This window comes from Panthera pardus, unplaced genomic scaffold (assembly GCF_024362965.1).
Source record: "Panthera pardus isolate Hobbes unplaced genomic scaffold, ASM2436296v1 HiC_scaffold_24, whole genome shotgun sequence".
Lineage (NCBI taxonomy): Eukaryota > Metazoa > Chordata > Mammalia > Carnivora > Felidae > Panthera > Panthera pardus.
In genome coordinates, this window is record NW_026526810.1 from 109,604,798 (window position 1) to 109,618,409 (window position 13,612).

The window sequence follows — 13,612 nt, forward strand, 5'->3', positions numbered from 1 at the left end:
AGACTTGGACAAAGATTTGGGCTTTGCCACTTACTAGCTGTCCTTGGGAAAATCACTTAACCTCTCTAAGCCTCAATTTCAACATATTTACTGAGTAACTTTCAGGACCGAGAAATACATTAGTCAATCTATTCAAAATAATACCGAGGACAGTGTTGATCATATGTAGGTGTTCTTCAGGTGTTCTGAAAATGTGTGCCATTATAATTTATATAAGCTCCTGGAGCCCACTTTTGATTTTTTGGTAGGTCTGTACTCTTAGCATTTTACCAGAAACCATGACCCAAAAAAAAAAAAAAAAAAAAATATATATATATATATATATATATATATTCAAAAGCAGTATTATTAGCTGATGTTGCAATGGACCGTGCTCTGGAATCAACCTCAGCTATCACAAATTTTCCTGACACAACAACAGAATGGGCTGCAGAGGAGTGTAAGGCCCTAAGAATTTTCAAGAAAATGGTAGGTGGTGTAATTGGAATTTCTAGATTCTTAAAAAGCATTGGATTTTAGGGGCGCCTGGGTGGCTCAGTCGGTTAAGCGTCCGACTTCGGCTCAGGTCATGATTTCGTGGTCCATGAGTTCGAGACCTGCGTCGGGCTCTGGGCTGATGGCTCGGAGCCTGGAGCCTGCTTCCCATTCGGTGTCTCCCTCTCTCTCTGCCCCTCCCCCGTTCATGCTGTGTCTCTCTGTCTCAAAAATAAATAAACGTTAAAAAAAAAAAAAAAAAAAGCATTGGATTTTAGGATACCCGACCTCCAGGACTCATTGATTCTTATCATTAAGCATTTGTGTGGCTTCAGCAATTTTTGATAGGTGCATTTGTTTTAGAGCCCTGTTGTATCAGTAAGCTAGAGCCACGATTCTTCTGCATAGCAAACCACCCAAACTCAGGGACATACAACAATAAGCTCATGGGTGTGCAGGTCAACTGAGGTTTGACCTGTCTAGCTATGTGTTGGGTCCCTTCTGCTCCAGATGTGTCTCACTCTTCTTGGAACAACAGCTATCTGATATAGGAGGGCAAGAGAAGAGGCTTAGCATGACCAAGCAGGTGCATTGAAAGCCTCTGCTCACATCATGTTCAATATCCTCCCATTTGCCAGGCGAGTCACATGGCCCAAGCCTAAAAGTCAAGGGGCAGACTCCCTGCTCATCATGATGAGGCCAGGGCAAGGACTTGGGTATATATTCATACTATGGAGGATTCAAGAACGGGGGACCAATGAACATTCTTTCACCCATCTTGTGTTGTAAACTATGCTGCAATGTAATTCCCTTTCTGGTCACTTAAGGGGGTTATCCTTTTGACCTAGCTGTAACCTCTGATAAATAATATACCTCTTGGCACATAGTGAGCCCACATGAAAAGAGAAGTCTTCTTTAATAAATACATCCTTTTAAGATTCAGTGGTGTGTTGCAATGACTAACGAATCATGGAGGCTTCCTCTGCATAGCCGGTCTTTAAATCCAGCCCACATCAGCAGAGACTGGAAATTGTTGTCATCTAATGACAAGTCAGGTATCTAACTGAATTGAAATATTGGCTTGCCTCCAATTCCCGATGATTTTGAGTCCATTTTATTAAAAGCATCAGGGTAACTGATACTTCTGGCTTCAGATAGCACACTAGATCAAAAGCATAGATTACCTTGAAAACATGACCATTTTTCCTAGGAATAAGTCTCCTTGGCTATCAGTAAGGAATATTCAGACTACTCTGAATCATTGGGTTGAGTTCAGGGGCAGCAAGGCAGGGCACTAGCTGAAACTATTACCAGGAATGTGGATGAAAATTTTTCTTATCCTGTCATTTAATGGGTCTTCAGAGACTTACCTTTATTTTTAGCATGATATATTCATCCACTCCCTAAAGGGCCAGGAACTTAAGATTCTTTCTCATTATCAGTACTTCTCAGGAAAACCCAGAAATATCCAAAGGAAAATGGTCTCCCTGCTCGGCTGCTTTTATGGGAATCTTATTGGGTGGCAGAGCAGCCCAGGGGTAAGAAGCCTGAGATCTAAGGTCTGTGGCTACGTTTAAACTCAGATCCACAAATGGGTAGCTGTGTGACCTTGGCAAGGTTGCTTAACTTCTGTGGCGGTCATTGACACTGTTCATAGATGGTCAGTTCCCCTCCCCTCTTGGTACCAAGAAGACTGGAACCCTGGCTTCTTTGTGGGTGGGTGGTGCTGTGTAACTAGATCTGGTCAAAGAATTCTGAGCAAAGGTGTCATATGTAACTTCTTGGCTATAGCATTTAATAACCAATATCAGATTCTCCAGAATTCTCTCTTGTCCCTTTAGCACAATGACGAGCAACATTCAAGATGGTAGCTATTCCATCAGCCTAGTTAGTAACTACAGTAGGCAGAGTCCCCCTGGTGACCTGTGATAGACTTGAGCCATGAGAGAGAAATAAACACGGCTGTACTGAGCCATTGGGAATTTGACGGTTATTTGTTACAATAATTTAATCTGGTCTACCCTGGTTGATACACCTCACTAGATCTTTTTATCTGAAAAATGAGGATAACAGTGGAATCTAGATTATTAAGTAATCATAAACATTAAATAGGATAATATTGTATGATACTTAGAATAACACCTAGCACATAATACATTCTTAATATATTTTAGCTATTATATATTATTATCAAGTTATTCTGTATCCTAACCTCATTATTTATTTTTAACAAGTTATTTATGTCTATCAAACAAGTTGCCATATGACTTTGAGAAAGTCAACCTCAAACTGCAATTGCCAGTATGTTAGACTAGATGGGCTATAGTTTTAAATCTCTAGACTTAAAATTTTATGCATCTTTGATAGAAGCACTCCGAGAATCCATTTCACAGATATTCTTTTGCTTAGGGAAATAAGATGTGTAATAAAAGTAAACCTCCTCTTCTCCCCTATTCCAGTCGCTCCCTACCCCCACCTCCTCAAACAATAAGATCTATGTCCTTGTCACAGATTGTTCTGTATCCTAGTCTGAAGCTTTCTGCCCAGGAAATTACATCTGACTTGTAAATTCTTAGCTACAAATTGGTTTCCCAATTTAGGCACCTAAATCCTTAATAGTCCGTCTCCTCTCTCTGTTCTGTTTTCAATATATGTACATCGCAACTTGTTTTATTAATAAAATCTAACTGACTTCACGCCACAGCCCACCGTCGTCTTTGTTTTGACAATGTGACTTATTTAGTCCAAAAGGAAAGGATTCTGTCTTTTGTCTCACTTTAGTCCTGGCTTAAGGTGACCACCCTCACACCACCACAAACAACCACTGAAACCTGTCCTCCGACTTCTCGGAATCAGAACTTTCCATGTCTTTATCTTTTCTCCTGTGTGACTCTGGCTGGCTCCTGCACTGGTCCCAAAGACCAGATGGTTCATATTGTCCAGGCTGTGTATAAACCCAACTTGGGAAAGAGGAGGAATCATTGCAGACATATTGAATTACATGGTGGATCTCATTAGGAATCCTAATATTTCTCCCTCCTTACCTTCTTGATCTCAGAGTCTGTTCTTATAGACCACGTTTTATGTTCTCGTATATAACCTCATGGCCTCATCCCATCCCCAGTGCTTGGTTTATTGCAGATCCTGCTACTATGTTTATTGACTGCCTAGGTGGAGGCTGTTTTTTTATGTCTACTGTTGGCATTCATGTTCATACATGTTCATTATGGCTGTTAATAAAGGTATCATTTATCATTACTTTATGGGAGAAAATGACACTTCCTTATTCTCTTTCAGATTGAAGACATCATCACAAAGATGCAAGATGACAAGACAGGGGGTGTGCCCATCAGAACAGTCAAGAGCTTTCTCTCCAAAATTCCCAGTGTCGTTACAGGTAAACTTTCTCCTTACAAGGTGTTGGTGGCAATAGGAAAAGGCCACTGAAGAGTTGTATAGTGCTGATTGTGACCTGGGGTGTGTCTAAAGATTTGTGAATAGTAAAGATGATACATTCAATGTGCTTCTTAGACAAAGTCGAGTTGTGGTCATGGTTTCCAGAAGAAGCTGCTCTTTGCCAATGATTAAGGATGGTTTTGCCATGACCACCCTTCCGTGTATAGGCTGAGGCTTCTGGAAAGAAGCTCATTACTGACCTGAATAGCCCATCAGCAGTTTAGCCTACGAGATGTACACAAGCACAGGCATATTAAAGAAATGATTTTAGATTTAAACAAGCTTTAAGAAAGTCTTATGTTCAAATTCTACAAAATGCTTTTTTTTTTAAGTTTTTCAACTGACTGTACTTGAACTCATGGAAGAAGTGGTTTTAGAATATTTTTTCTGCAGTACTTTGGGGATTTGGTGTGTTTTGTATGCTTGGACATTTCTTCAAAAATTAATTATGAAGTATATCAAACACATGGGTATAGTTTCAAGTATAATACTAAAATAGGCCACATGTGTCTACCAGCCTGCTTCCTAAGTAACACATCACCAGTATCTTAGGCCCCTTATGGGCCTAATGGATGACATCTACCTCCCTTCCCTCAGTAGGTAACCTCTATCTACTCTTATCCTGATCAGTTTGTTGCCTTTCTTCATAATTTCGCCACATAGGCTTGTATCGTATCTAAACAAACAACCAAATAAATTAAGATAAAACTTTAGAGAGTTCTCTCATCATCAAAATCTAGTTATTCGCTTTCCAAATTTGGGGAGCCAGAAGGCTTCAGTTTCTACTACATACTTATAAAATAATTAAGATAAAAAATCCTGACAACACCAAGGGCTGGTGAGGCTATGGAGCAACTGGAACGCTCACACATTGCTGGTGGGAAGGTAAAAACTCTGGACATTTCTTATAATACTAAACAAATGCTTACCTTATGACCCAGCAATCCCACTCCTTGGTATTTATACAAGAGAAACAAAAACGTGCACTCAGACGAAAACTCATTAAGTATTTATAATAACTTTATTTGTGATCTCCAAAGCCCAGACACAACCCAAATGTCCTTTGGTGGGTGAAGAAAGAAACAAACTGTGGCACACCCACATTCATCAATAGAAAGGAGTGAACTGTTGATACACGCACCAACTTAGATAAACCTCAAAGTTATTTTTCTGAGGGGAAGAAGCCAGTCTCAAAAGATTACATCCTGTAGGATTCCATTTACATGACATTCTAAAAAATTCCAAAACTACAGTGACAGAGAACAGATAGATCAGTGGTTGACAAGGATTAAGAACTGGGGAAGCGTATGATTATAAAGGGATCACACAAAGGAATTTTATAAGGTTACAGCGGAACTATCCTGTATCCTGATTGTGGTGGTGGTGGTGACATTAATCTATACATACGTCAAAATTCATAGAACAGCATACACACACACACAGAGTCAATATGTGTATGTTACCTTAAAAAATAAATATACTCAACTGAGGCACGCATAAGTATCCTAACTCATTATTCAGACTGTCACTGTTTAAACTCAGGTGCCAAATAGATCTGGATAATGAAGTTTGATTGTATTGTTAGTATGCTCTAATTTTGAAATTTTTCTAAATGGAATTATAATATTGGCTATGATATATTATTTTTTCATACACTTCTGGATTTTGTTTGATAAAATGTTGTTTAGGATTTTTAATCAATTTTCACGGGACGATGTGTTTATTGCTTTTCTCACTTACCCTTCTTGCCGCTTTGGGTATCAAATTTATGTTAGATTCCTAAGATGAATCATGGAGTATATTTCTTTTGTTGATATCGTAGTGTTCTCTGAAAAATGTTTTTCTCTTTAATCTAGATTTTAGGTGTTTACTTTCAATTATTTTATTTTTTTTATTTCTTGAATTTCCATCTGGTTCTTTCTCCAATATACTTGGTCATTCATTCCACACATATTTCTTGGGCATTTGCTATTTTCTAAATATTGCTGGCCAGTGGGAATTCAGAAATAAATGAAACAGCTAAAAATTTCTGTTCTCATGGAATTTTAGATTCTAGTGGAGGAGACAACAAATAAATAAAAAAAAACCCGTAGAATTTTAGCTAATGATAAAGGTCAAAGAGAAAAATAAAGTATGAAAGGTGGATGATGGAGTCACAACTCTGAAACAGGTGGCCAAAGAAGAATTCCCTGAGAAGGTAACATTTGGGTAAAGATGGAGGGGAGATGAAGGATTGAGTCATGTGGATATTGAGGGAAAGAGCATTCCAGAAAGCAAGTGCTAAGTCTCTAAGGCAAGTGTGTTCTTGCATACAGAGGAACTAAGAAAAGGGACCCAGAGTAGAGTGAAAAAATGAAAGGGTAATAGGGATGAAGTCAAAGCGATAATGGTGACCATGATCATGCAACCTCTTGGTCACTATAAGGCTACTGGAGAACTTTAAACATGAGCTGTCATGTTCTGACACAAGATCATTATATTGCATTCTGCATACCCTGGGGAGTCGGGAGACTGTGGCAAAAGTGGTAGTCAGACTAGGCTACCAGCATGGCAGACGTGTGAAGTGATCAGATTCCAATTCAAGTTTGAGGGCAGAATCAACAGTATTTGGGGGAAAGATTGGATGTAGGATATGAGAGAAAGAAAGGAACCAATGATGACTCTGCACTTTTGGTTTCACGCAACTGGAAAAACGGAGTTGGCATTAATTTCGATGAGGAAGACTGTGAGTGGGGAAGGGGGTTTGTTTCTTTGTGTAGCTGAAGTCTAAGAAATTAAAAGGTCCATTTTAGACAAGCTAAGTTTTAGGGACCTACTAGACATTCAACTGGAGACGACAAGTAGGCACTTGGGTGTGTGGATCTAAATTTTAAGGGAGAGCCTGAACTGGGCACATGAGTCATTAGAATATAAGTGATATTTAAAGCCATGGGATTAATGACCTCACACCAAGGGATTGAATGTAAACAGAAAACAGTCCAAGTCCTACAATTTGGGATACTCTAACATATGAGGGTTATGGAGAGACGAAGAAATCAGCAAAAGAAAGTGAAAAGGAGCAGCTGGAGACAAAGAGGAACATCAGGAGGAAATGGTCTCTTGGAAGCCAGATTTTCTAGAAAGTGCTTCAGGAAAGAATATGCCAAAAGCTGCTGATAGTCATGTAAGATAAGGACTGAGATTCAACCATTGAATTTAGCGACAATTGAATTCAACTGCTGACCTTGATAAGTGCATATTCCATGAAGCATTTGGCAGGGGAGAATGGCAAAAAGCCTTATTGGAGTGGGTTCAAGTCAGAATGGGAGGAGAAATATTTGAGGTAGTGAGTATAATTAATCTTTGAAGGAGTTCTCCTTAAAAGGAAGAAATGCAGGAGGATCTAGACGGGTGAATGAAGTCAGGACACGTAGGTTTTTAAATAATATGAAAGTGACAGTATGCTTGTATGATTAATGGCAATGACTCAATAGGGGGAGAAAAATGGTGCAGGAGATGGAGGAAAATTTCAAGAAGTGATATCATTGAGCAGGTAAGAGATTGAATGTAATGCAAGACAATTGGGGAGCTCTAGCTAAAAACATGTACAATTCATTCATAGAAAGAGAAATGGAGGTGCAGTAGATGCACAGAGGTACAAATAAGCATGATGGCGGGAGGGGGGAGCTTGTAGTAGTTTTCTTTTCACTGCTTCTATTTTCTTAGTAACATGAAAAGGAAAGAAGGTAGAGATATTAGGTTTGAGAAGAGATCAGAAGCCATGCAATAGTCGTCTAGGGGTCTAAAGAGATTGACTGGACTAAGGAAATAGAGTTTTGACTGTGAGGTAGCATTAAGGACCCTCTTGAGATTATTAATATTTATGAATTTAAAGAGAAGCAATTTCTCCAGCCACATTTAGCTCTCTGGGTTTGGACGTGTATCAGGTAGAAAGGTGGACTTAATTAAGGCTCTCGCAAGTATGAAGAGTATGATAAATCAAGGGAAAGGCAAGAGAGTAACTGAAATGATTGACCATTAAATTTTAACTGAGCAAGGATGGAAGTGAAACATGAGATGGGTGAGGAATAGTGGAGAGTAGTCATGACCATAAACTGTAGGTCTAGTGGAAAGGAGTTTTGGAGTTGGAGGCCAAAGTAAGAGAGCTGGAAATGTAGGGGATGGTGTTTGGATAGCCGAATTTTTTTAAAGGGCACTCTTCTAGGTTTTTTAGATTTTTTTATGTTTCTTATTTATTTTTGAGAGAGAGAGAGAGAAAGAGAGAGAGGGAGAGGGAGTGAGTGGGGAGGGGCAGAGAGAGAGGGAAACACAGAATTTGGAGCAGGCTCCGGGCTCCGAGCTGTCAGCACAGAGCCCGACGCGGGGCTTGAACTCACAAGCCGTGAGATCATGACCTGAGCCAAAGGTGGAAGCTTAACCAACTGAGCCACCCAGACATCCCTAGCAGAATGTTTGAAATTGGGATTATGGGAATAAGTAACTGAGAGAATAGAGGGCAAGATCACTAGAAGAGAGGAGGTCAAGGAACCAAGAGGCCATGATTTGGGGAAACTGTGCTATGTGGGTATTGAAATCATGACTGGGGGATAGTTAGAGGCAGTGATTGTGAGTCTGTGGTTAAAATCTTCATGGAATAAGAGACAGAGGCCTAGGCATCAGTAGATGACTTCACAACAAGAGCAATAGATGATTTAATCTGATGTCATGAGAGTCAAAGCTAAACGTTTCTTTGGAGAAGAGGTGGGGAAAGAAGACATGAGAGGCTAGAGGGTCACTTACCTGCCTTCAAATGCCATGGTGTGTAGAGCATGGGAGAGAAAATAGCCACCACCTCAGAGAGCCACAGGGAACCAGAGCCACTGAGGAAGAAAAAGATGAAAGGAAAATTAACTGAAAAGGATGAGGATATGAAAAATTTTATTTAGGATTGACCATAAGCTCCAGAGGGCAAGGAAAAGCGTTTCAGGAAATGATGCATACATGACCTGGGTAATTAGTGTCCATTATTGCTATGTACCAGGCACTAGAGTAGTCACAGGACGTGTAGAAATAAATGAAAACCTGATCTCTGCTTTTCGAAAGCTGTTAATCTAATGAGAGAAACAGACACAGGTAGACCAATAATTATATGAGCTATGTATTCTAATAGCAAAATGAACAAAGCCCAGAGGAAAGAATTGTGAGTTTTCCTTGGGTAAGTCTAGAACATTTCTCTAAGGATGCATGTCATTTTTTTCAATGTTTATTCTTGAGAGAGAGAGAGAGAGAGCACAAGCAGGGGAGGGGCAGAGACAGAGGGAGACACAGAATCCAAAGCGGGCTCCAGGCTCTGAGCTGTCAGCGCAGAGCCCTACACGGGGCTTGAACCCACGAACCGTGAGATCATGACCTGAGCCGAAGTTGGACGCTTAACCAACTGAGCCACCCAGGTGCCCCAAAGGATGTATATCAGTTTTTATTGCTACATAACCAACCATCACAAGTCATAATGATTTTTTTTATTTCTCATGATCAGGATTGTTTGAATTGGCAATCCAGGTGGTTCTCCTGCTGTTCTCACCCATGAAGCCCTAGTCATCTGATGGTTCAATTGAGACTAGAGGTCTACGATGGCCTTACTCATTTGTTTGGTAGCGGTGCTTACCCTTAGATGGCACTTCAGTTCTCTTCCATATCACCTTGTATCCCTCCCCCAGTAAGTTAGACTGGGCTTCTTCACAGCCTGATGGTCTCAGAGTTCCAAGGGAGAAAACTGCAAGGTTTCTTAAGGTATAAGCTCCAGAACTTATGCAATGTCAAGTACACACAATCTGTTCTTCAAAGCACATCATAAGACCAGCCTAGATTGAGGAGGATGGGGAAACCAACTCTACCTTCTAGTGTAGGAGTAGAATGCCACATTGACATAGGGAGACATGACTCTTTGGAGGTCATTATTATAATGATCCACCACATGAAATAATTTTAGAACTGGATCTTAAACATAAGTTGAAAACTGAGGAAGGTCATTCAGGGCAGAAAAAATAGAATTTTCATGGCCCAAATGCATGAAAACTATGCCAGGTTGCAGCAAAGATGAGCTTGCTTATGTGGTTGTAATTTATTTTTTTATTATTTTTTTAATGTTTATTTATTTTTGAGAGAGAGACAGAGCATGAGCAGGGGAGGGGCAGAGAGAGAGAGGGAGACACAGAATCTGAAGCAGGCTCCAGGCTCTGAGCTGCCAGCACAGAGCCCAACGTGGGGCTCGAACTCATGAACCATGGGATCACGACCTGAGCTTAACCGACTGAGCCACCTAGGCATCCCATGTGGTTGTAATTTAAAACAGACTTATGTGTGTATGTGTTTGAAGAGAAGAGCACATTGGCAGAACACCCAGAGGAATTAAACGGATGTGAGACTTAATCTTAATAATGGATTATAAATGAACTTGACTTATAGACTTTATCCCAAAGGCAATGGTTTTAAATGTGATCATCCATGTGTTAGAAGCAGGAAGAAACAGGGAGTGTAAAGATGAGTTAGTGAATCTTTATATGGAGGAGTCTAAGCAGGAAATAAGAAGGGCCGTGTTTAGAACAGCCACAGTATCAACTAGAACCACAGCTTTAGAGCCACATCTCATTTAATCTTCATGAAAATCCTGTAAGGTAGGAACTGTTATTATCTCCATTTTATAGGTGAGTAACCTGCAAATTCAAGAGCCTAAGTTACTTTTCCAAGGTTACACAGCTAGTCAGTAGCAGGACCTCTGCCTCCAGGGCCTACCTGTGAAAGAATAGTAACTATAAGATTCAAGACACCTGAAGGAAAGATAGAATATAGAATTGTTAGGACTTGGTGACTAGGTGCGGGGCAAAGGGGAACTCATTCAAAATAGGATCCCAGTTTACATGATGGATTGAATACATTCATCTTTTTCTCTTTTGAAACCCCACAAAAATCAAAATAAAGGATTTTTAAAGATGCAATCCCAAAGTTGGAGGCCATTATGGTAACAATCCAATGTGAAAAGTGAACATCCTTGGATTAAATATCCTTGAAAAGATAATCCAATGCAAAAGCAATCAATGCCTCGCTCTCCAGATGTGCACATATGTGAGAGACTCGTGGAGAAATGTTTCCCAACACAGACAGTAACAACAAAATTCAGAGATCTGAAAAGCAGACGGGTACATTGTAGCTGGCACAGCTCTGAAGCAACCATCACTAGTCAGTGGGAAAAGCTAAAAAACTTTAAAAAACAACTCAATTTATATGATAGAGTCCTCAAGAGGCTCAGACACTGGTAGTTCTATCTAGTTAGAATGCATTTGGCCAACATACTCACCTTCTCCTTAACCACCACTGCATTGACAAATCACTAACTCAGTGCCTACTGTTGAGCACCATTGGGTCCCACACTCCAAGCATACCTCAGGCTGGAGTTGAGGTTGTCCCTAACACCAGTTAAACTCCAGGACAAAAGGTAAATCTCATGCTCAACCTGTTCAAAGTCTCAAACATGATATTCAGCCAGCACCTGCTGTGACACAGAGAACAGCTAGCAATTGGAATACAGGAACCTCATTCAGCAATGTCAAAAAACACAGAAGAACTTAAGTCTGCACCAGTGGGTATTCAGCAGCCACAGACTGAAACAGAATTTAGCTGTAAGGTTGTTGGTTTGGAGCCACAGCTGTAGCCAATCCTATGAGCAACATGTTTAAACCCATACCCAGAGTGCTAGCACCAACACAGAATCCCAAGCTGTTTACCTCCACCAACCATCTCTAGAGAAGAACCTGGAATGATATTTTCGGAACACATTATGCCTCTTCACCTTCCTAAAGTTACAGGTACTAGAGTAGAGAGCTACATCCAAAGAAAATCTAGATCACTGAGACCTTCGGGTACCAAATCCAAGGAGGAAATCCACAAATATATGGCCACTCCGTTACTGTGCCAATGGATATTGTGTGTACAGAACAGTAATCACCCCATATGGCAACTTCCCCTCCACACTCCCCAGGCATCAGCCTCCATCAATCTTTCTAACCTTTAGTGAAATAGCCAATCACCCATCACAAACCAGCAGATACCCTTTCACACATTTTGGGAGTTTTGTCACCAACATTGGAGATTCCCCTTCATGAATAACAGCTGGGAGTAGCTTTTTCTCTTCTGTATCAGGAGGACCCCATTTCCTCTGCAAAGATTAGAAGGTAAAAATTTTAAATGATGGATGAAATGACTCTTGTGTGACCAACGCAGTGTTTCTATCTCTTGCATTGCTGGACAACCAGCTGTCCATACTTACATGTGGCTACCACCTGAATAAAACAGAGACTACAATGAGAGAAGGCATGAAGATGGAGACAAATATCACAATAATGAGAGTCCTCTGGTGAAGTTGGGAAGTATGAGATTCCTCCCAGATGCCATATTGATGAGGGGTATGTAAGGTGTGTCTCAGTGCATCCAAGACACCATCACTAAAGAAGTTCTAGAAAGCTACTCATCGCCACTTTCTCAGAAGCATGGTGAAAACCAAAGATGAGAATAACATTAATCTGAAAGTATCCCTGCTAGAAGGACCATCTCTGTGCTGTCCAACAACTACCCTGAGTTGAGAATCTTACCAACTTACCAAGTCATATCAAAGATAAATAAGAAACAACTGTTAGTGACCTACACCAAGTAAAGAAACTAATACACAGGAGGGGCACCTGGGTGGCTTAGTCAGTTGAGCATCCAACTTCAGTGCAGGTCATGATCTCACAGTTCATGGGTTTGAGCTCCACATTGGGCTCTGTGCTGACAGCTCAGAGCCTGGAGCCTGCTTCGGGTTCTATGTCTCCCTCTTTCTGACCCTTCCCTGCTCGTGTTCTGTCTCTCTCTCTCTCTCTCTTTCTCAAAAATAAAAACATAAAAAAATTTAATACTAATATACAGGAATATGCAGATATGTATGTTTGTAATAAATCAAATGAGTGAGTCTGGGTGAGAAACTCCAAACTGAAGGTTCTAGAATATAAGGAAAAGACCCCACATAAAGAATGTATTTTTTTTTTTTAAATCAACATTGGAATAAAGGAAAATATACAGACCTAGTACATAGACTAACAAAAAGAATTTGTGAGGAATAAGGGTGGGGGTTATGGGAAGATATAAAAGCTGAACATCGAAATAAAGAAAGCTTTCTAGAATTCACAGGTGTCATTAAAGGGGTCCCTGACACCCAGTGACACAAAAAGGTCAGAGTTGAGTGGATGTTATTTCTTTCAGAGGAGCCCCTTTGAAGTAGGCTTTATGGTACATTTGTTTACAACTTTCCTAATGTGTTGGTGTCTATCAGTTGGAATTGGTGACACAAGAGGGGACAGGCATTTCTTGACCTTCCATCTAGCAAATCAGATTTATCTGGTTAACTTATGCAGGACCCATAGAGAGCCTGGAGAAAAAGTACCTATTTGGATCATTTATGCTGAAAGTAAAACCTTTTCCTGTCATGTTACTCTGTTCCTTTTCTTCTAGCCTTGAAATATATGTTCTAACCTTATTGGTCAGATCTTTATTAATAATAATTATTTAATGAAAATAGACATAATGATTTTAAAATTCCAATGTAGTTAACATACAGTGTTATATTAGTTTGAGGTATAGAATATAGTGATTCAACAATTCCATACATTATCAG

At 40.1% G+C, this 13,612-nt stretch overlaps 1 protein-coding gene across 15 annotated transcripts in view; it reads left to right on the plus strand.

Annotated features, from left to right (window-relative positions):
- The window catches only part of RGS6 (regulator of G protein signaling 6), a 603,251-nt gene that overhangs the window by 411,634 nt on the left and 178,005 nt on the right, over nucleotides 1-13,612 (plus strand). For all 15 annotated transcript variants that reach the window (XM_019451344.2, XM_019451340.2, XM_019451341.2 and 12 more), the window contains one exon: nucleotides 3,772-3,871. In XM_019451344.2, the coding sequence (XP_019306889.1) occupies nucleotides 3,772-3,871 (100 nt within the window). The remainder of the gene's footprint in view (nucleotides 1-3,771; nucleotides 3,872-13,612) is intronic.